The sequence below is a fragment of the Hibiscus syriacus genome, unplaced genomic scaffold (assembly GCF_006381635.1).
Source record: "Hibiscus syriacus cultivar Baekdansim isolate YM2019G1 unplaced genomic scaffold, ASM638163v2 tig00110794_pilon, whole genome shotgun sequence".
Taxonomy (NCBI): Eukaryota; Viridiplantae; Streptophyta; class Magnoliopsida; order Malvales; family Malvaceae; genus Hibiscus; species Hibiscus syriacus.
This window is the reverse complement of record NW_024062865.1, coordinates 896042-916057: the sequence shown is the minus strand read 5'-3', so window position 1 is coordinate 916057 and position 20016 is coordinate 896042. Positions and strand designations below refer to the sequence as shown.

Sequence of the window (20016 nt, the reverse complement as noted above, 5' to 3'; positions counted from 1 at the left end):
TAAACTCATAATCTAAAAAAATCAATTAAAAACTTCTAATTACGTATTTTACATATATTATTAAATGATTAAATTTTTAAGCATAAATTGAATAAAGGATTTAATCTATTATTCAATTAGACTAAACTTTCCATTCTCATAAATTATGATGAATGAATTTTACCAAAATAAAAAAATAATTTGTTAATTAATATAAGTAAAAAAATTGACAACGCAATTACGTAAACGAATTTTTATGTCATTATGATAACGTGAAGAATACGATGTCGTTTTGGCATGATTACTGATGCCCAAAACGATATCGTTTTTAGGCACACAATTTGTTTTCATGTATCAATTTTGTCATTAAATCTTAAAAATGTATTGTTTTAGGTACTACACTTTTCCGATCGCGAGTCACCGGTCGTTATTCGTGATAAGATCGACATCAAAATGTTCGTATTTCATTCATCTTTTTTATCATCATATTGATTTTCCTCGAAATTCACTCAAAATTAATGAAAATCTATTTAAAGGTTTGACGTGCTAGTACTTTGATCTCCTCCAATAGTTTTCCAATAAGGTTATTTTTAAAATATGTTGTTTATGTTCTCAAGATAATACTTATCAATATTTGGATTTTCGAGCAAACCTCAAATCCATTCAATATAAAAAAACCCTCAAAGCCCTAAAATGGTAAAAAAAGTTGTTTAATTTCGTCAATTTTGACTATATTTTGTGAAAAATATATCATAAGAGAAGAAAGATTAGATAAATACAAATGTTTTAACATTGATCTTATTGCAAATGACGATCAATAATGGACGATGATTCACAGTCAATAATTACAATAAAATGCAATGATTAAAATTAATTCATTTAAAAGTTTAGTGACAAAATCGATATACACCTAAAGCCCTAATACCTAAGAAGATATCGCTTTAGATATCAACAATTGTACCAAATGGTATCATTCTGTTCATGTCATCGTACATTTTGTTCATATAATTGTACCTTTAAAATTTAATGAATCAATGTTATAATTGAAATTAAAATTAAACTTTAATATTATAGTTAGAATAAATAAAAATGTAATGGTATAAATAATACATTATCTAAACATCAATGGTATAAATTAGAACCATAGATCTTATAATCATAAAATTGACCACTACAACGCACAATATAATTAAGAATAAAATTTATATATGCTTAAAATTAAGTTAAAATATTAAATCTATTAATTATTATATATGTTAAATATGATTAAAATATAAAATACCAAATCTCGCCTTGGGTGAAAACGCTCTTTGTCTAACTTAATATAGCTTTGGGTGAATCGAGGCATCTCATTAAATGAATCTACCTTCGGCGGCCCCACATGAAAACAATATTGAAATATGAATATCTTTCTATTTTATGCATTTGGTTCGCGGAAATATTAATATATATTTTTTATATATGATTTGTTTTTAGCTTATACCTGTCCCTGTCCCTTCCCCCCTCCCCCTGTATCCCTTCCCCTTCCATAATCGCCCATCGGTTAGCCGTGACCGTTATCTTCATCAGTACCGAAGTCGAGCTTTGATCAAATTATCGTTGGTATTTCATTGTAAATTATCACTGTTTGTTATGGAGAAGCGTTTAAAGATTCATCAGATTTTAAGTCACCGTCACTGTTTTTTTTGTTGATTTCGGCCGATCCTGACGTCCATAAGTCACACTGCCACCACCATTCGAATCACCGTGCAATTCTTATTAAAACTCAAGTGTTCGATGACGTTGGTGGCTGGAGATGACGACGACGATTTGTAATGGTAGTTGAAATGAAATATTTTAACCTTTTAGAGTTTTTTTTTTATAATTTCATTAAAAATTTGAGATTTTTTATAAATAAATGAAGTTTTTTTTTAATTTTTTAAAATTATATTTTTATTAGTAAAAAATTTTAAAAAAATAACAGTATGCACATAAAAAAGTAATTGAGAAAACTTTAAACACATTTTTTTAACAAAAATTTATTTAGACGCTAAATCATGTTTTAAGTAATTTATTTTGTATTAAAAAAAGGATGAACTATCATTTTGTCACTGATGTCCACAAATATAATACTTCAGAAAATTTTACGGTGCGACAATCTTAATATACGGCTAAGAAAAGGCGCTATCGGTTTTATTAAACCGATAAAAAAATGACCAAAATTATTATTATTTTTACCGATTTTGTTATTATTATTAATTACTGATATATGTAAACGCGGTAGAAAAACGTGGTAAAAAATAATATTTTAGATAGCGTTTTACTGGATATGTTATTAAAACCAGTAAAACGCCCAATAATAACAAAACCGATAGAAATAATAATGTTTCTGATTATTTTTATCACTTTTATTATTTAAATAATAACAAAAACAATAACGCATTTTTCAGTCATATATTAAGACTGTCGCACGTAAATATTTCCCAATTACTTCACATTCTACGTCAACGATTTAAAAGGAAAATAGTAATTAAGTAAAAAAGTATATAATAAAATTGTAATAGAAAATGTTGAGGTCAAGCACACTCTGACCAGATCCATAATAATTAATTCATATTCTATAAATTAGGAGTGTAAACGAGCTGAGTCGAGTTTGAGTATTGTTGAGTTCGACTCGATTCGAAAACTCTAAAATGGTACTCGATTCGACTTATAAACTCGCGAGCTTAAAATTTCCAAGCTCGACTCGAACTTGAAATCCTAAACTGAAGCTCGTAAGTATCTCGAAAAGGTTCGAAATGAATTTTTTTTCTTAAACTTAACTCGATTGAAGCCTCAAACTCAAATTCAAACATGAATCTTAAATACATGAAATCTTACTGTATTTAAAAAAATCAATACATAAATATTATTATTATTATTAATTTATTTAAAAAAATCTTAATATATTATATTTTCGAGCTGCTTACGAGTTTTTCGAGTCAATTATTGAGTAGCTCGTTTCGGCTCGTTAAGAACTCGAGTCGAGTCTATTCGATTCGAATATTTATCGAACCTTGATCGAATCAATCTCGAATAACTCACGATCTATCTCGTCTCATTTACATCCCAATCTACAACTCCATTGAAAGTAACGATCACGTTGACAAGTTGTCACAATCAACGCAAAAAGGAGAATACACACAAAATATATCAAATTTGTCAAACCAAGTGACAATAGTAGAAAATAAAGTTGCAACAAAATATACTTGTTAACAATGACAATTAAACTTAAAATATAATTATATCATGAAAAATCATTATATTAAAAGAGATTTTACTGTGATCGGTATAATCATAGAAATAAACATCGTTTTTTAATTTAACACAAAAACTTCAAAAGAGTTAATTATATCATATGTCCCTAAACTATAACCATCATTTTAAATTGATTATTAAATTGTTGAATATTGCAATTTCATCCCCAAATTATAACTCATTCTAAATTAGTCTTTAAACTTTTAAATATTATAAACTTTAGAACATTATAATTTCATACCTAAGCTATGACCCTTTTTTTAACTGGTCCCCAAACTTTTGAATATTCAATTTCCCCCCTTAAATTTATACAAATATGTAATTAGTTTCAACCATAATTTAACATAATTTTTTAACATATAATAATATAACTCGATCTAATATTTTATTAAAATTAGGGTCATGCTTTAAAAATATGTGATGCAATGAACTCATAAAAAATGAAACCAAGTTAAACCTATTCGTTTCACATAGATAATTTTTTTGTATGTAATATATGTTCTTAACCTTATCACGTATAAATAAAACAACAAGGGTACCACCGTAATCTTAAAAATATAATATTTTGTTTCTTTGAATTAATGACCATAATTATAGGTCGACTTTTGATTGTTTTCGCGTTAACTAATACAGTAAAATCTCTATAAATTAATAATATTGAGACCATATAATTTTATTAATTTAATGATATATTAATTATTAATTAATTGATAAATTAATAATTCATTAATTTTAAAAAAATTCCAATTCAACGTATCTACATTATTTTTCACGAATAAAACAAAATGAATGTTAAGCACCTATTGGATTAGACGGATGAAAATGATATATGTTTAGAGGCTAAAGTTTAGAAGAAATTGTAGCTAATGTTATTGAAAATTCTATTGAGGGTGAAACTGAAGATGATATAATGTTTTTGCAATCAATTACGCGGAAGGAAACACTCATATTGACAACAACTCTTTACAATTTATTGTTGCAGTATGAGAACACAACATTAAAATTTGTGTATGCAATAAGAAGAGTTAGAGATGAAATACAACTATATTTAAATTTTAAGAGGAAACAAACAATAATAGAATCATATTTTACTAAGTTGTCCTAGTTATATTTGTAATTTTATAGAATTATTAATTTATAATATTGAAAGGACCATAAATTTATATAAGGGTATTACAGAAGATTATTATCTTATTAATTTATCAAAATTATTAATTTATATCTTAAGTCCAAATCGAAAAAAATATTATTTTAGAAAAGTTATTAATTTATCGAATATTAATTTATAGAGGTTTTATTGTAACATGAAGCTAGCTATACGGGTTTTTTCAAGTGTTAGTTGGCTTTGGATTTGGGTTTTCATCCCTGCTGGTGCAAAGTTCCGTGACTCAACAAATCGAAGCAATGTTTAATTTGGCATTTATTTTGTCTCGAACTTAGTTTCAGGTTTATTCCATGGCTTCTTCTTTGTTTTGCATGGTTTATCTTTGCCTGGGGTGTTTTGCTATAAACGTTTTATAAGCCTTCCTTTGCTTTTTAATGGAGTTTTGGCTTTCTTTTATTTCCTTTTTGAGGATACTGTTACTATTTGGTTACTTTTTTCTTTTTCTTTTTTCATACAGGTATTTTAATGCACAATAAATAGCATGTGAGATTCAACTGTACATATTCAGTATTCGACACAAATCTCGTATTCGTTTGACAAGTATGGGAAATGGTATATTCTCTTGGTCAAATTTCCATTTTGCTCACCATAGCCGCTTCATGGCTTTCTGGATGGCTTGGCTCTTAGAACTCCAGCAAGACTCGTTCATTTATTATCAGATTATATAACAGGGACCATCGTGGCATTGTTGCCCCCTCTTGTTCTCACCTTTGCCTTCCAAGCTTTTCTTATATTTTTCTGGCTTCAGGTTAAAGATGTTAGCCCATGCTTAAATGTTCAAAGCTTTCGAGGTATTTCTACAGTATTTTACCGGTGAAGCTATAAATCTGATCTGATTTGAAGTTCCTTGGTGAACATTTCACTGTTTTCTTCTTGTTTTCTTGTTATTATTAGTTTTTTGGATCATTCTTTTTGTAGATACATGATGATGTATTGGGTCTTGTTTACAGGTGATGGAAGTGAAGATTTTGATTGGAATCATCAATCTCTGAAAAAGAAAACGGTGAATTTTGTATTGTTTCACGTTCAAGTCTTGAGTGCATAATTGAATATGTCTTCAACCACTTGGATTACTTCGCTTTCGTGTTCAGGCTCTGTGATTGAATCCTCCAAGGAGACGACATCTATTCATGTTGTATTCCAATGGCTGAGATTCATTTTCTTTTCTCCTTGTCCTCAAAGGGCTCTCTTCTCGGCCGTTGATATCTTCTTCTTGCTCACCCTCCTATGCTTTGCTGCTCACAAGCTCTATTCTAGAGGAAACAGCCATGGCAGCTCCGGCACCAACACGCCTCTCATAAGAAATAACAGGGACTTTCTCAAGACTACCATATGGTTCAAACTCTCCTTGACTGTGACGGCTGTGTTAGCGTTTTCTTACACTATTATATGCATTCTTGCATTCACTAGGAGTATCCAGGAGCCATGGAAGCAATTTGATGGTATGTTTTGGTTAGTTCAAGCCATTACTCATGCTGTGATTGCAATCTTAATCATCCATGAGAAGAGATTCGAGGCTGTTAACCATCCGTTATCGCTCCGTGCTTATTGGTTTGTGAATTTTATTATCGTTTCGTTGTTCGCTGCGTCTGGTATCATTCGTGTGCTGTCTGTCGAAAAGAATGAGGATAAGCACTTGTGGTTGGATGATATGGTTTTCTTTGTTTCTTTTCCATTATCAGTTCTTCTTCTTGTTGTCGCCATTAGAGGTTCAACTGGTATAACGGTGACTGGAGTACCCGAACGAACGATGGATGAAGAGGAAGCCAAGTTACATGAGCCACTTTTGAGCAAACCGAAAGTGAGTGGCTTTGCTTCAGCTTCTATAGTATCAAAGGCCTTTTGGATATGGATGAATCCTCTGTTGAGAAAAGGCTACAAATCCCCTCTCAAATTGGAGGATGTCCCTAATATGTCACCGGAACATAGGGCCGAGAAGCTGTCGATGCTCTTCGAACTGAATTGGCCTAAACCGCATGAAAAATTGAGCCACCCTGTTCGGACTACATTGCTACGATGCTTTTGGAAGGAAGTTGCCCTGACTGCATTCCTTGCAATAGTGCGGCTTTGCTTTTTGTATGTCGGTCCGGTACTGATCCAAAGCTTTGTCGACTACACTGCGGGGAAAAGAAGCTCACCTTATGAAGGATACTATCTTATATCGATTCTTCTTGTATCGAAGTTTTTCGAAGTGTGGACTACTCATCACTTCAACTTCAACACTCAGAACCTAGGGATGCTCATTCGTTGCACTCTTATCACCTCTTTATACAAGAAGGGGTTAAGGTTAACCTGCTCCGCTCGTCAGGCTCATGGTGTTGGACAGATTGTGAATTACATGGCTGTTGATGCTCAACAGCTCTCTGAGATGATATTGCAGCTGCATTCTATTTGGATTACTCCTTTGCAAGTTGCGGTTGCCATGGTGCTTTTGTATAAGTACCTCGGTGTTGCGATCGTCACGGCAGTGATTGGACTTCTTGGTGTTTTTGTTTTTGTGGTAATCGGAACCAGAATGAACAACCAGTTCCAATTCAAGGTGATGCAGAATCGTGACAAGAGGATGAAGGCCACAAATGAGATGCTTAATTACATGCGGGTTATCAAGTTCCAGGCATGGGAAGAACACTTCAATAAAAGAATCCAATCTTTCCGTGAAACCGAGTTCGGCTGGCTAAGAAAATTCACCTATTCAATCACTGGAAATATCATACTGATGTGGTCAACACCGATACTGCTATCTACCGTCACATTTTGGACTGCACTTTTATTAGGAGTGAAACTTGATGCAGGGCTAGTGTTCACGACAACAACGATCTTGAAGATCTTACAGGAGCCCGTCAGGAACTTCCCACAGTCGATGATCTCGCTTTCACAAGCAATGATTTCATTGGAGAGATTGGATACTTATATGATGAGCAAGGAATTAGTGGATTCATCAGTGGAGAGGCAGGAGGGTTGTGACGGTAGTATTGCCGTCGAAGTTAAAAATGGGATGTTTAGCTGGGATGATGAAAACGGGGAGGAGGTTCTGAAAAATATAAACTTGGAGGTCAAGAAAGGGGAGCTTACCGCTATAGTCGGGACCGTGGGATCCGGGAAATCGTCTCTTCTGGCTTCGGTTCTTGGCGAGATGCACAAAACATCAGGAAAGGTATGAAGTCTAAGAATTAAGGCTATCTTTTCACCCCATCATTGATATATGCAACTGTGAATACTTATTTCATGGTAGTTGATTGTACATGAAGTTTCTTCTAGAACAGTGTTAACTCTAACATGAATTCTTGTTGTTTCCATGACAGGTTAAGCTTTGCGGTTCGACTGCATATGTAGCTCAGACATCTTGGATTCAAAATGGGACAATTCAAGAGAACATCCTGTTTGGTCTTCCAATGAACGAGGAGAAATACAGGGAAGTTGTAAGGGTTTGCTGCTTGGAGAAAGATTTAGAAATGATGGATTTCGGTGATCAGACCGAAATCGGAGAACGTGGAATTAACCTCAGCGGTGGCCAGAAGCAACGGATACAACTTGCGAGAGCTGTTTACCAAGACTGTGACATCTACCTTCTAGATGACGTCTTTAGCGCCGTTGATGCACATACAGGGACAGATATATTTAAGGTAACATTGTTGTCTAATTCATTACAAACTTTGCAATTGTTGGAAAGAAATGATCCATCATCGATGTTGCTTATGTTTATTTTGTATGCTTTATCTGCAGGAATGTGTGAGAGGAGCTCTCATGGGAAGACTATTTTGCTTGTAACCCATCAAGTGGACTTCTTGCACAATGCTGATCTTATCTTGGTAAGTAGGATAGGTATTATCTATTTTTGGAACAGATACAGGCCTGCACATGCCCTCGTATACGAATATGCCGGTGTTTCTAAAATATTCATGTGTAAATTCCAGGTGATGCGAGACGGGATGATAGTACAGTCAGGGAAGTATAATAGTCTACTCGACTCTGGCTTGGATTTCGGAGCTCTGGTAGCTGCACATGAAACGGCTATGGAGCTAGTAGAAGCAGGCAACAACATCCCCAGTGAAAATTCCAACAAAACAACCAAACCTCCTCAGGGTGTTTCCAACCTTGGGGAAGCAAATGGAGAGCATCAAGACCACCCGAAATCTGATAAGGGGATTCTAAGCTAATCAAAGATGAAGAGAGGGAAACCGGTAAAGTCAGCTTCAATTTGTACAAAATGTACTGCACTGAGGCCTTTGGCTGGTGGGGTGTGACTGCAGTACTGTTAGTTTCTCTGGTATGGCAAGGTTCTCTAATGGCCGGCGATTATTGGTTGTCATACCAAACTTCAGCCAAACGCGCACTTTCATTTGACCCTTCGGTATTTATTTCTGTTTATGCCATCATAGCAGCCGTGTCTGTTGTGTTGATTTTGATCAGGGCCATTTTTGTAACACTTATGGGGCTCAAACAGCTCAGATCTTTTTTGGACAAATTCTTCAAAGCATCATGCATGCCCCTATGTCCTTTTTCGATACCACACCGTCAGGAAGAATTTTAAGTCGGGTAAGGTTTCAAAGACTGTATTTCGACACTTTCATCATCTGTCATATTTATATTATTTGTTAAAAGAAGCAACTGGAGAAGTAGTTACAAGAAAGAAGTGATCAGATATCTTGGGACTAACAGATTCCTTCTTTTGTAATCAACAGGCATCAACTGATCAGACCAACGTTGATTTCATGGTTCCGTTCTTCATGGGGCTACTTATTTATATGTACATTACACTGCTCAGTATCTTCATAATCACATGTCAATATGCTTGGCCAACAATATTCCTGATAATTCCTCTTGCTTGGCTGAATATCTGGTATCGGGTATGCGCGTCTTTCATGCAAATTTAAAGAATTCTTTTCATTCACATATATGAAACAGCAGTTTTTTTTATCTGTTTAGGTCATTTTTCTTGAATTACAGGAATACTTCCTTGCATCATCTCGAGAATTAACTCGCCTTGACTCGATCACCAAAGCACCTGTCATTCATCACTTCTCGGAAAGCATATCCGGAGTTATGACAATCCGCGCATTCCGAAAGGAGGATTTTTTTTGTCAGGAAAATGTTGACAGAGTAAATTCCAATTTACGCATGGATTTCCACAACTATGGATGCAACGAATGGTTGGGATTCCGCTTGGAACTTATCGGGAGTGTAGTCCTCTGTCTTTCTACCTTGTTTATGATTGTGTTACCTAGCAGCATTGTCAAGCCAGGTAATTCTATATGTTCATTGGCCTTGTACCATCAAAGTATAAGAATGTTTGAAGAAACTTATTTTGCAAAAATGCAGAAAATGTGGGGTTATCTCTCTCATATGGGTTGTCCCTCAACAGCGTGTTGTTCTGGGCACTATACATTAGCTGCCTTGTGGAAAACAGGATGGTTTCTGTTGAAAGAATAAAGCAATTTTCGAGGCTCGAGCCGGAAGCGGCATGGCATAACGAAAACTGCCTTCCCCCTCCGAATTGGCCTGCCCGAGGCAATGTCGAGCTCAAAGACCTGCGGGTAACACTTTTCTCTCTGTAACTTCTTTTGAACTACATGCTTTGCCAGAGTTGATGAACTACTGCCAACAATTTTGGCCAGCAGGTTAGATACCGTCCAGGCACGCCTCTTGTACTTAAAGGCATTACTCTGAGCATTAACGGTGGTGAAAAAATCGGTGTAGTTGGTCGGACGGGGAGTGGGAAGTCGACTTTAATCCAAGTTTTCTTTAGACTGGTTGAGCCAATAGGAGGGAAAATAATTATTGATGGCATAGATATCTGCATGCTGGGACTTCATGATCTTAGGTCGCGCTTCGGGATCATCCCACAAGAACCTGTACTGTTCGAAGGAACTGTTCGAAGCAACATCGATCCGGTAGGACAGTATTCGGATGAAGAGATATGGAAGGTAAACATGTTATTCCAAAAACAATATGGACCATTTTAGGCCATACAAGCTTATTTGTTGATATTTTCTACAGAGCCTTGAGCGCTGCCAACTTAAAAACGTGGTTGCTTCGAAACCAGATAAGCTCGATTCTTTAGGTAAATGACTATTAACTTGTTCTGAATCTCCCGACTGAAGTACTGCTTAACCGAAACCATTTCAATCACCAGTGGTTGACAACGGAGACAACTGGAGCGTGGGGCAAAGGCAGCTCCTGTGTTTGGGGAGAGTAATGCTTAAGCGCAGCAGGCTTCTGTTCATGGACGAGGCGACAGCATCCGTCGATTCACAAACTGATGTCGTAATCCAAAAGATCATCAGGGAAGAGTTTGCAGCCTGCACGATCATCAGCATCGCTCACAGAATACCAACAGTAATGGACTGTGACAGGGTATTAGTCGTCAATGCAGGCGAGTCCTTTCTCTTAGCCTTTTCACTCGTGCCAAACTTCAATACAAAACATTCATGGTTACAGTTCGTCACATGAATTTCCATATCTAACGCTTATGTTTTTCTTTAATACACAGGAAAGGCTAAAGAATTCGATTCACCATCGTGCTTGCTCGAAAGGCCATCACTGTTTGCAGCATTGGTACAAGAATACGCCAACCGCTCTTCCGGGTTATAACCGAATCTCGTGGAGAATTTTTCGCAGACGACTGGCGGTGGAAATCCGATAGGTAACATGTGAGTTTTGCAGATGATAATTAACCTAGTATTCTTTCAGCTATGAGGAATGTTCTATTTATTTCAATAAAAGTGCAGCAAAATGTAATCTATGCCTCTTGAGGCGTCTATGTAAGAATGGACTCGTTTAATCTATTTCTTTTACCCTTTTTTTCCCATGGATCTCCCTTTATGAAGCTATTACCTATATTTATCTTTGGTCATTGAACTAACATATAATCTTGTGAAGCTATTACCACACTTAAAAAAAGCCGTGTTCCCAGTAAGAACATATCGATACAAATCAACACATATGTTCGAAATCGTGGAGCAGGAACTTTGTTAAGAATCCCTTAAACTGACTAAAAAATTGGGATCCGTTTAAATTTATACCCATATAAATAAGGATTGATATACTAATTTTTTTCCCGTATTCTCTAACAACACGTTTAACATGAAGTTTAAGTTCGAGGTAAAAATACTTATACCAATATATTAAGTATGGTGTATATATTTAACATGAAGTTTGAGTTTGTTAGGAATTTAGGAACGAAAAAGAATCAAAACAAAATTAACGTAAAAGGGTTCATAGTATTACGTGAAACAAGATGGATCTAGGGGTAGGTAGGAATAATCGTCCCTTTCAAATTTTTAAATTTTCCAAAAAACAATTATGGGAAGGATTTCCCTTTAGGCCAAAGAGGATTATATAATATTGTATACCCGACTTGGAGAATTACGCAAATACGTGATATTAACTTTTATTGTCAAAATCATTATCCTACTTTTATCAACTATAACAATATGCACCCAACAACACCAAGCTAATCATTATTAAAGAGCTACGTACTCGACATAAACATGAAAAAGTTAATGGACAAAAATTGAAGATGTTCAAGAAATAACGGTATTAGTATCTAACATTTAATATCGATATCAAGATAAAGTTTGATCTTTTAAGAAAGTAATTTAAACTGTTAGTCAACTATATATCTGAAAGACCTCAAAAGTCCAACCTAGATTCTGCTTCTAATGAGGACAAAAAACTTCTAAAAAGCTTATTAGATTACATTCTATTCACTTAGAGCAAACTTGTATGGATTTAAGTCTAACTGACCAATTCAGTTTCTTTTCCATTTCCAGATAAAATTCAACCGGCAATTCGTCAAATTTGACATATTAGATATATTTAACATATTAGTTTTCAAAACATTTTTCGGATTAAACTATCCTCTCAAACTATAAACTAACTTTCCATAAACAAACTTAAGATTTTAAACATCGCCAACTTTTTGCTGCATAAAATTATACCTAAGATGATTACGTTAGTGTTCATCCCTTAAATGAATAATTTAAGACTAATTGCAATAGCTACCAAATCTGCACTGTACATCATTGAGCGTAGAGTTCTGATCCTAGTGCGAAACCTCGACTCACGACAGTCCTTTTTTCTCTTTTAACATCTGGGCAAAACTTGGCATGCTTTCCAAAAAATCGAAGTTCATCAGCAGAAATTCCAAATCTAAAGCCAAGCAAATGGTTACCGTATTTCCTTCTGCATCCCAACAAGATTAACTAAACCAACAATCAAATCATATTATCAAGTGCCAAAAACTTGCATGTAACAATAGTTAAAATAACACACCCAACATCATATGTTCTAAAAAGTCGTATGAAACCCAGCATAGTTGATATAATTACAAGTTCATCCGAAATTAAAACCAGGTATGCATCTTCTCCACAGCTTCTGACACACGAGAATCAACTCTGCAACAGTATCTCACCTGTCAAATGAAATATGGTACAGTTTCCAGTGAAAACTTTGTTTATTCGACAAGACGAAATATACCAACAAAAGACAACAGAGGGGCTTGGGATCAAGACCCAGATAAACTCTTGCTCCTACTCCCACTTGGGCTCCTGCTAACGCTGCGTCTTTTGGGACTCTTACTCTTCCTTTTTTGGCGCTGCAGACAATCCAGTAAAATATAAAAACAATAATAAGCATTAAACAGAGGAATAGAAAACCTGATAGATTAACTGCACAGCGGACATAACTAGATTATACACAAAGAAGCCACTTACAGAAGGCAGAGGAGATCTGGACCTTGATGGAGATCTGCAAAAGTTCCAGAAAGAACAAAAGTTCAAAAACAACACATTCCTTATAACTTTCATGTCTAAGAGCCTTGATGCTCCTTCCACATCCGAATCACAGTATAAAAGGAATAAGAAAGTAACGAATAAAGCTCTGTCTGGTATGGAGGATCGGAAATGGGTTAATCAAATGGTTAACATTCTTAACCACTTCCCTAAGTTAAAGCTTAATCATTAGATTAACAAATTTTCCATCCTCGAGTTTTTCCATCCTTCATACCAAGCAGAGCCTTTAGCTGATAAGTAGGGGAAAAATGCAGATGGGACCAGCTCACAAACCTGCTTACATAATTAAAGAAACCTGGTCTAACAAAATGAAATTCTTAAAAAGAATTAATTTTTCATATTTCAACAGTGGCGTAACAGAGAATGAGCATGCTCCCCTATTATTCCCAGATAATCCACAAGCATGTCCTATTAGCTTGGCAATATCCGGAGCTGAATTGACAGTGAAATATTTCTACCGCCCAGTGATGGTGAGTTGCAAATCCAAGAGAATTTACTTCACTAAAATCCAGCTCTACTATTGCAATTCCTTGTAAAGAATTCCAGCTCTATAAATGTAGTCCATTGTCTCCTTTGTTCCCAATCTAGCACCCATGGACATTTTTGATACTACGTATATTAGACAAAGGACAATGAAGGTTTTAAAGTTTCCCATCTAGAAAATAGCATACCTCTGCAACCAAACGAGTTGCATGCAATTGAACCATATTCCCACAAGATCCCAATATCCAATCCCCACTTTGCTGCATATATCCATATCTAAAAAGATAAACAAGGTATTTTTCATATGACAAAAGGAGAAAAAAGTGGATGTAGTTCAAAACGGCGATACAGTCCAGACCCAATTTCTCAGATAGCCCATCTTCTAGATGAGGAAAAGCATGTGACTCAAAAGCAGAAAATGTTGACAACCACAAGAATACCCAGTACATTATCCTTGCTACAACAAAGGCAATAGTCACCGTGAAGGGAGAAACAAGAATACCTAGAATGAGAGCAAGACCTTGAAGCGGATCGGGAGTGAGGAGACCTCGATCTTGACTTTACAGGTGACTTGCGTGCAGTCTTTGTTCTTGGAGATTTGCTGCTTTACATTTGCAAGGTTAACACGTAATGTCTAAGGCATAAGTAAATTTCTTCCATAAGAATAAAGAAAAACCTGCGGCTCCTGCTTCGGCTATAGCTGCGACCACGGCTTCGGCTACGACTTCTGCTTCTTGAGAGAGATCGACCACGACTAGGGCTTCTAGAGGAATCCCTCTTAGAATCGTATTCCTTAACCTAAAGGCAATAAGTCTAGTAAGCAAAACGAAATGTAATAAAAGCCAATACAGAGTAATAACATTAAAAATGACAAACAAGTCAAGTAAGTTTTAATCTCAAATATATATACTGAAAAAAGAATCATCTTCAATTTCTAGAAGACTAGGTTGAGATGTATACCCGAACATATGCACGAGAAAACGCATTACGAAACTCAGAGTCATCAAGTTTCTTAATCTGCAAAAAAGGACCACAAATATTTGTACAGATTACTCTATCACATATGTTAAGTTAAACAAGGTTTTTCTGGTTGTCAATAAGAGTTGAAAGGAAAAAAGGTAACTTACAGCATACTTCATATCATCATAATTGGTGTAATCCACAATCCCTGTAGTTCCTGCAAAACCGAAAAAAGTAACTCATGTGAGTAAACCTGCAGCTATAGTCTTGACCCAATAACAATTGTTTTAATCATTTAAATTTAAAATTTACTAACTTTAACCAAACTCTTATATAAAAGTTAAACAACGACTGAACAACATAATGTCTTACCACTACCATCACGGAAAACTTGGGAAAAACAAATATCCCCTGCTCGACGCATGTGATCCTGAGAGAAAACACCTCACAATGTAACAAAGATTAGATTTTACCTCTCTTTTCATGTTATAGGTTTCTCTTGGGGTGTTTACTTTAGTACCAAAATCAACTTGTACCTTGAGGTCCTGCCATGAAGCAGAAGATGGCAATCCAGTAATTAACACTGCACATCATAGCAATCAAGACAAATCATAAGCAGTCTACTTGTATATAACAAAGGATTATAAATGGATACAAATAGATTCAAACCACGATATTCAGAACGCCTAGATGGTCCACGACCACCATGACTGCTGTGACGGTCACGGTCTAGGGATGAATGGCCACGTCCACCATGAGCGAGTTCAACCTTTACATAAGAAAATCATTAAAAGATAACCTATAACATCAAATCCATGACCCCATAGATGCTAAATAGAACCTAAACATGCAAGAAAAAAAACTAACCCGTAAACGATGTCCTCCAAAATCATAGCCATCCCGACCACGAATGGCATCTTCAGCATCTCGAGCTTCTTCAAACTAAAAAAAATTTGAAGTAAAAAAGGATTAAAAACTAAAAAAAATGGTATCCCCTCACAAAATAAACAAATGAACAAAAAAAGAAAGGCCAGCACCTTTGAACTCACCTCAACAAATGCATAACCAGGAGGCCTTGGTGGAATCTTCAGATCAATTTGGGCAATAGGACCATACTGCAACAAAAACGAAAAGAAGAGTACAAGCCGATAGATAACCCTTAAGTCTAACAAAAGCACCCCAAGAACGAGCCAAACACATACCAAGTAGACAAAATTTGAAACTAGTAACTGTTATTCACTCTATAAATTTAACATAGCAAACCTTCAAGCATATCATAAATAGAAGTATGTACAACTACATTTAAGTTTTCTTCAGATGTTATGGATTAAAAATGACCGTTGTAGAATGGTATCTTTTGCTCTCAACAATTTTCTCAGTATAACTAATTGGCAATCTTAATAATTTCATTCCTTGCTATTCAATATGCATGCAGTAGTTAATCCTAGCATGGAATTCAAACCATAATTTCGCCTATATTTGTGAGTATTTTTTTTTTGCAATTAAAACTTGTTTGTCCCCACAAAACTAAAAATCTTTCACACAACCTAATAAAATTAAGAGTTAAAAGGTGAAATTAAAAAGAGATTTTTTAAAAAAGAAAATATGAAAGGTTATTAACCTTGTAAAACAAATCTTCTACTTCCCTTTCGCGAACATCACCAGGAAGATTCCCAACGTAAAGGGTCCTGCTAGAACGGCTGCTCATCTTTTCACTTCCCTGAGAAATTTAAAATAAAATAAAAATCCAGAGAGTTCAATTAACAATTAAGTAAAGAAGGGGAAGATGTATCGATTTAGAGATTGAATTCAGGAATTAGGGTTTCTACCTGCGTTAAAGCAGGTTGTTCCGACACAACGAGAAGGAGATCTTCGGGGAAAAAAAATTAGGTGAAATTGAAAAGAGATGTTAGGGTATACCGGGCTTTGTAGATATCTTGTTGCTCTCTGTAGATTTTATTTATATCTAACAGCGTCAGGTTTACGCTGATGAAAACTACTTTTTGACGTTGACCTGAATTTCGTGAAAATGAATGCTGACGTGTATACTCCCTCTAGTTTGCCAAACTAATTTTGCCACGTAAAATAAAAACTCAATTTTCTTAATTTTATTTTGTTAGTAATTGTAGTTTTTTTATTTCCTTTTAATAAATGACTAATGATATACTCTACTAACTTAACTGCGTAATTCTCACAGACGATTTTTACTCTTGGAGGTGTTGTCCTTTCCTTTCCTGCAAAGTCATCCATTTGAACTAGTTCTGCCAAAACGTCAGCCAACTTGTTTCCTTCTCTTCGCACTTGTGAGAGAGATATTGTCCAATTCCTCATTTCTAATTCTTGGATATGCTGTAATATTGATGGTGATAATGCTTCTTGAGTTCTCTTTTATAATATTCGAAATACTTCGATGTTGTCCGTCCCAAGTATTACCTTCCTTTTTCCTATTCTCCATGCATGTGTAAGACCTACGAATGCTCCCCAAAGTTCTGCTTCCAACGCCGAGCAAATTCCGATTGCTTTAACTAATTCAATCATCCATTCACCCTTGCTGATTCCTCCACATGATGCATATCCATCCCGAGTATCCCTTGCTCCGTCTACATTAACCTTGATCCATCCCTCCGGTGGGGCTGTCCATCTGGTTTCTCTGGGTGCATTGGTGTGCTCCAGGATCCTATTTCTAGTCGCGGCCTCTATTGCCTGAATTCCTTCTGCTTGGAGTTGTTTGCTTCGTTCCTATATTGAGAATCTGTCTAACTTTTCCGGTTCAAAGACGCAAAGGTTTCGGTGCCTCCAAAGCGTCCAAAGTAACGATCCAAACAGCAAGTCTCATTCCTCTCCCTCAATCGCAAAATAGCTCGGTGTTTCAGTAATTGTAATATTGAATACATCAAAATATGTTGTTTTGAGATTTTCCTTTTTAATTTCTTTGGAATTTCTTTTTTTTAATAAGTTTGATGAAAAAGTTAAACGACGTTGGCATAGACATTTTGTAAATACTATGGAATGGTTTCTTAATAAATGTATTACTTTTAAATAATATTATATTCATTCTGATGTTGGTAACATTACGGGGCCGAAGTCCACTCGAACCCGCAAATCTATAGATGTTGGTGAGACCGGACACCAGCCGACAAGGCAAAGGCTAAAGAAAATCAGAGGTCTGTCGGCCACGGGCCCCTGTTCGTTTAGTAAATTATTGAGGATTCACCGCCAGGCCCAAGGACCCAATTTAGATTTTAAAATGGCTTTCACGAAAGCCTCTATCGATGATTGACTACACTACAGCCTTTATTAATAACCACTATAATTCTTTCGCAAATATTTTAGCCTTTTATGTGAATCTCTTGCCATATCTCCAATTGTTAAATCATTCAATTAAAAGTTTGCGATAACAAAATAATATATTTTATTTATTTTAGGTAATTAGAGTAGTTAGTTTTATTAAGGAGAGAAAATATTTAAAATTATAATAAAGTTAATAAATTAAATATATAATTAGAATATTTTTTTATTATCATTGACACAATAAATTAGTAACTTAAGATATAAGGAAAATATTAAAATTCATCTAAAAAAAACACATACGAATAAATCTGGCTGCATCAACAAATGAACCACAACAGTGGATTAAATTATTGAAAGATCATTGAAAAAATTAAACTAAAAACAAATGTCATGAGAAAATTATCTATGAACGCAAACCATATATCCAAGTCCAATACGAGGGTCCAAAGCAGAGATGAATAATATAATAATAAATAAATATCAACTTGACCGATCGAGGAGACATCACATCCAAAAACAAAAAAAAATAAAACAGAAAAAGATTAAACGATTAAAAACGTACCATAAAAATAAATGAAAATATGTCATAAAAATAAAAGAAACATGTCATAAAGATATAATTATTAAAAAATGAAAAATAAAAAATATAATTAAACAAAATAAAAAATAGAAAACAAACAACCTTTAGAGTTTATAGAGTTAAAAAAGGAAAAATGGTTAACCCTAATATTAACCAAATACTGTAAAAGCGCGTTGAAACTTGAATCATGTTGATGTAATACGACTCGAATGTTAGATGATGTGGATAGGAAGAATCGAATTAGTAAACTGTGTGCAAATAGTTGGGTTGAATTGTTAAAGTGCAGCCCGCCAAGTAACCTCAACTTCATATATACTGTTCAACACCCAACACATCAATAGGGACATGTGCCTCTTTCCTCCTCGTCAAAACTCAACAAGGCGACGACCGTCCACGTAATGCGAAAGGTAATTAAAAGTGGTCCATATACGATAAATTCGCTATAAATTTGTTTTCATTTCACGATTTTTTTTTGTATTTTTAGAATCATAAAATTTTAATAATAATAAGGAACCCTCATCTTCTCCAACTAACAAGTAATTGTTTGTCGCTATAAGAACCAATTATTCTTGAATATTAACTCCGCACGATCCGTACATGGTCCCCAAAAGATATTACATTTTATTTGTAAAAATAAACAAATAATAATAACACTGTCTTCTCTGATTCCTAGTATTTAAAGGGAAGATGAATGGTATAGCAGACCATGTATATAATTGTGGGGAACCTTCTATGCCCATTGCATCCTCAATCATTTTACACGGTAAAGTACTCGAAATAATGTTATATGGTCAAAATTATAGTATAAAAATGAAACCACTTGCACATCAAATAAAGTTTTAAATTTTAAAATCTTATTCAAGATAAGAACGATGTCAAATTCCACTTTATAAAAATAAAGGTTAATCTTTCTTAGTTAGGATAGAGAGTTGTGACGAATGAAATGATGAAGATTAATTGATATGTGAATGAGGGTGAGAGAGAATTATCAAAAGAAAAAGGGTTGATGAGTTATGGGCGATCATCTCAGTTTTGATTGAGGTATTATAGTGATCTTTAATGTGTGTCGATGATAGGGTCGTTATGATTATTTGTAGATTAATTGGTTAGACAGATTCAGAGGTTATATTTTGGATTAAATTTTGAGAAGTTATTTGAGTTTGTCAGAGGTATTATCTACGTATTGTAGTTGATTAATGAAATATTACCAATTTTAATGAATTCTACTTAACAGAGGCTCGATGATTTCCCGAATCTCGTTTCTAGAAGCATAACAATTATAATTTATAAAAACTTTTTGTTGATAAAATAATATAATGCAAAGAAGTCAGTTATATCCTACATTGACAAGATACAAGTTAGGTGGAAGGTTTATATATCAACCTTCTTTACTCATCGAGTATTAATTCATGAAATTTATGACCATAACATCAAAAATTTTGTGCTCTATTGATTGAACTAGAATAATTACAATTATATTAATTCTTTTT

At 34.6% G+C, this 20016-nt stretch overlaps 1 protein-coding gene and 1 pseudogene across 3 annotated transcripts; one reads left to right on the top strand and one right to left on the bottom strand.

Moving 5' to 3' along the window:
* The first annotated feature begins 4661 nt into the window (after nt 1-4661).
* On the top strand, nt 4662-11226 carry LOC120141299 (annotated as a pseudogene).
* Nucleotides 11227-12707: 1481 nt separating this feature from the next.
* Nucleotides 12708-16577, bottom strand: LOC120141319 (serine/arginine-rich-splicing factor SR34-like). Of its 3 annotated transcripts, XM_039156240.1 has the most exons (14): nt 16478-16536; nt 16277-16373; nt 15705-15770; nt 15523-15597; nt 15325-15424; nt 15192-15238; nt 15028-15085; nt 14823-14872; nt 14656-14712; nt 14372-14493; nt 14198-14296; nt 13135-13168; nt 12937-13016; nt 12708-12836 (listed from the first exon to the last, which is right to left on the bottom strand). In XM_039156240.1, exons 2-14 carry the CDS (start codon nt 16361-16363, stop codon nt 12830-12832), a joined length of 882 nt encoding a protein of 293 aa, XP_039012171.1. In that variant the 5' UTR covers nt 16364-16373; nt 16478-16536; the 3' UTR covers nt 12708-12829. The 3 variants fall into 3 exon arrangements, with proteins under 3 accessions (XP_039012171.1, XP_039012170.1, XP_039012169.1); XM_039156239.1 differs by lacking the exons at nt 12708-12836; nt 12937-13016; nt 13135-13168 and adding exons at nt 13495-13796; nt 13884-13971 and having other exon boundaries at nt 16277-16375; nt 16485-16577; XM_039156238.1 differs by lacking the exons at nt 12708-12836; nt 12937-13016; nt 13135-13168 and adding exons at nt 13495-13796; nt 13884-13971.
* Nucleotides 16578-20016: the final 3439 nt, after the last annotated feature.

Bases quoted from the DNA above. Each gene is read 5' to 3' on its own strand.
- LOC120141319 (XM_039156239.1), bottom strand. From the start codon at position 16,363: ATGAGCAGCCGTTCTAGCAGGACCCTTTACGTTGGGAATCTTCCTGGT. The intron at 15,086-15,191 runs GTACAAGTTGAT...GTTTTCTCTCAG, and splicing joins CTTCATGGCAGGACCTCAAG to GATCACATGCGTCGAGCAGG. The intron at 14,873-15,027 runs GTAAGACATTAT...TCGGTTTTGCAG, and splicing joins AGTTTTCCGTGATGGTAGTG to GAACTACAGGGATTGTGGAT.